The sequence below is a fragment of the Entamoeba invadens genome (genome assembly GCF_000330505.1).
Source record: "Entamoeba invadens IP1 unplaced genomic scaffold scaff_1105074725033, whole genome shotgun sequence".
Taxonomy (NCBI): domain Eukaryota; phylum Evosea; order Mastigamoebida; family Endamoebidae; genus Entamoeba; species Entamoeba invadens.
The window spans coordinates 5,722-7,728 of NW_004440406.1; the positions used below are offsets into that span (position 1 = coordinate 5,722).

A 2,007-nucleotide genomic window follows, 5' to 3' on the forward strand; every position below is an offset into this window, starting at 1 on the left:
ATTTAATACTTTTAACAAATAATAATATAATTAAAATAACATTCAACTGAATTTATTTTTCAAATACAAATACGAGGCAATGTTATTTTGCTAGTGCTGCCTTTATAGAGTCAATTACAATTATTTAACAATTGTTTTTTAAATTAAAATCTAAAATTAAAAAAAACATAAAAATTCTAAATTATAAGTTACCATATAATTATTCTAGTTAATTACATAGCCAATAAAACACAATCCATAAACTGAAATGCAAAATTAATCGGCAATAATTTTAAAACAACAATTTTAACTTTCAAACATCGTCAAGTTAATGCCTAAAATTGAGTAATTGTTAAAATGGGCTCGTCACCCATTTGATCTTCTGTTAAATTGAATCAGTCATCATGTGAAAGAAATAATGTTATAACAAACAAAGATGTATTATGATCGTAAGATACATTATGTAATATGTAAAAAATTTGGGTTTTTAACTCGAATAAATTTGTCTCAAAATCTTAATGAATTGTTTAATAGGATTTAGTATAGTTCTGTTTGGCTGGTGTTTTTTATTCTTCATAAGGAGGTGTCAATTGCATAATCAATAAAATTGATGATTAGTAATTATTTCCTTGTGTTTAGAGCTTTTTTATTCACTAGATTGTAATGTCCCATTTTATTAGAATAATAACTAGTCACAATAAAACTTATGGTCATTTTTGGATTATATATTAAACATAAACTTTGGTCGAATTTTATGTTTTACTAAAATCATTATAAAAATAAAAAAGTCCAATCTGGATAAATCTGATAAATGTTTTTAGTGAAATAAAATTTAATAAATTTAAATATTTAAAGGTTTGGATAAATTAGTTCTAACAAACCAAATAATTCTTTATACTGTACATATAAAAATTATTTAAAACAACATCTTAAAATATATGATTTTTATATTTCTATTAACGCTGTCTTTTGCTGTTTATAATTGCACGATGTCTTTTTGCGCTTCATTTAAAGATTCTGAAGACAAATGTAAAAGATGTGTAACAAGTTATCTTCTAAATTCCGAGGGAACATGTGACTTTGGGCGAGACAAAAAATGCGAATACCTTTTTATAATATGTGTTTAAAATGTACAGATGGATATATGTTTGACTTCTCAACCAAAACATGCACAATGGGTAAAGAGCTGTGTAAATTATATTATAATGCCGTGTCAAACAATGTTTTGTGTTATCAATGTTACAACAACCTGACTGTATATACCAAAAACAACATGTGTATAGATTGTATTGCCACAAATCCAAATTGTTTACAAATGGACACAGAAGACTGTAGTAGATGTCGTGTTTGTAGAAATGGGTATAAAATAATTGCTAATGAAACGTGTACAATTGTACCCAATTGTGCATATACCAATAAAAATTCAATTAATTGCAAAAGTTGTATTGATGGATTTTATTTAGAAAATGATGAATGTAAAAGAGGTGACATATCTGATTGTGTTGTGTACGATAATGCCACTGTTTGTGCAAAATGTAATGAAGGTTTGTTTATACTTAACGGTAAATGTGTAAATTTGCCGTTTTGTCAAAAAACAAACCGAGTTGCGACTAGGTGTGTACGTTGTATGCCTGGGTATGGGCTTAATGGTGTTAATTGCAGTGTATGTACAACCAACGAAAATTGCACTTCTTGTTATGCAAATTATACAAAATGCTCGACGTGTGTAGATGGAATGTATTCAAATGAAATTGGAGTTTGTGTTTCTTGTATTGTTATATGTAAATTATACAACGAGTTGTAACATTTGTACGAGTGGGTTTTACAGAACAAATGATGGAAAATGTGAAAAGAGTATTGTTGGTTTTTGTGAACAAGCTGGTATTGACACTGAAAGTGATACCTACTTTGATAGAAACATCTCGACTGTTTGTACTCGTTGCAAACTCGATTATTATTTGGACTCAAATGACTCAAAATGTGTAAAATGCAAAAATGACTCTTGCACACTATTTAATACCAATGAAA

At 27.6% G+C, this 2,007-nt stretch overlaps 1 protein-coding gene across 1 annotated transcript; it reads left to right on the top strand.

Annotated features, from left to right (window-relative positions):
• Window positions 1-1,096: 1,096 nt before the first annotated feature.
• On the top strand, window positions 1,097-1,783 carry EIN_323780 (hypothetical protein; the record flags this gene model as incomplete). Its single annotated transcript, XM_004256956.1, has 1 exon — window positions 1,097-1,783. The coding sequence occupies one exon, from the start codon at window positions 1,097-1,099 to the stop codon at window positions 1,781-1,783; it is 687 nt and encodes a 228-aa protein (XP_004257004.1).
• Window positions 1,784-2,007: the final 224 nt, after the last annotated feature.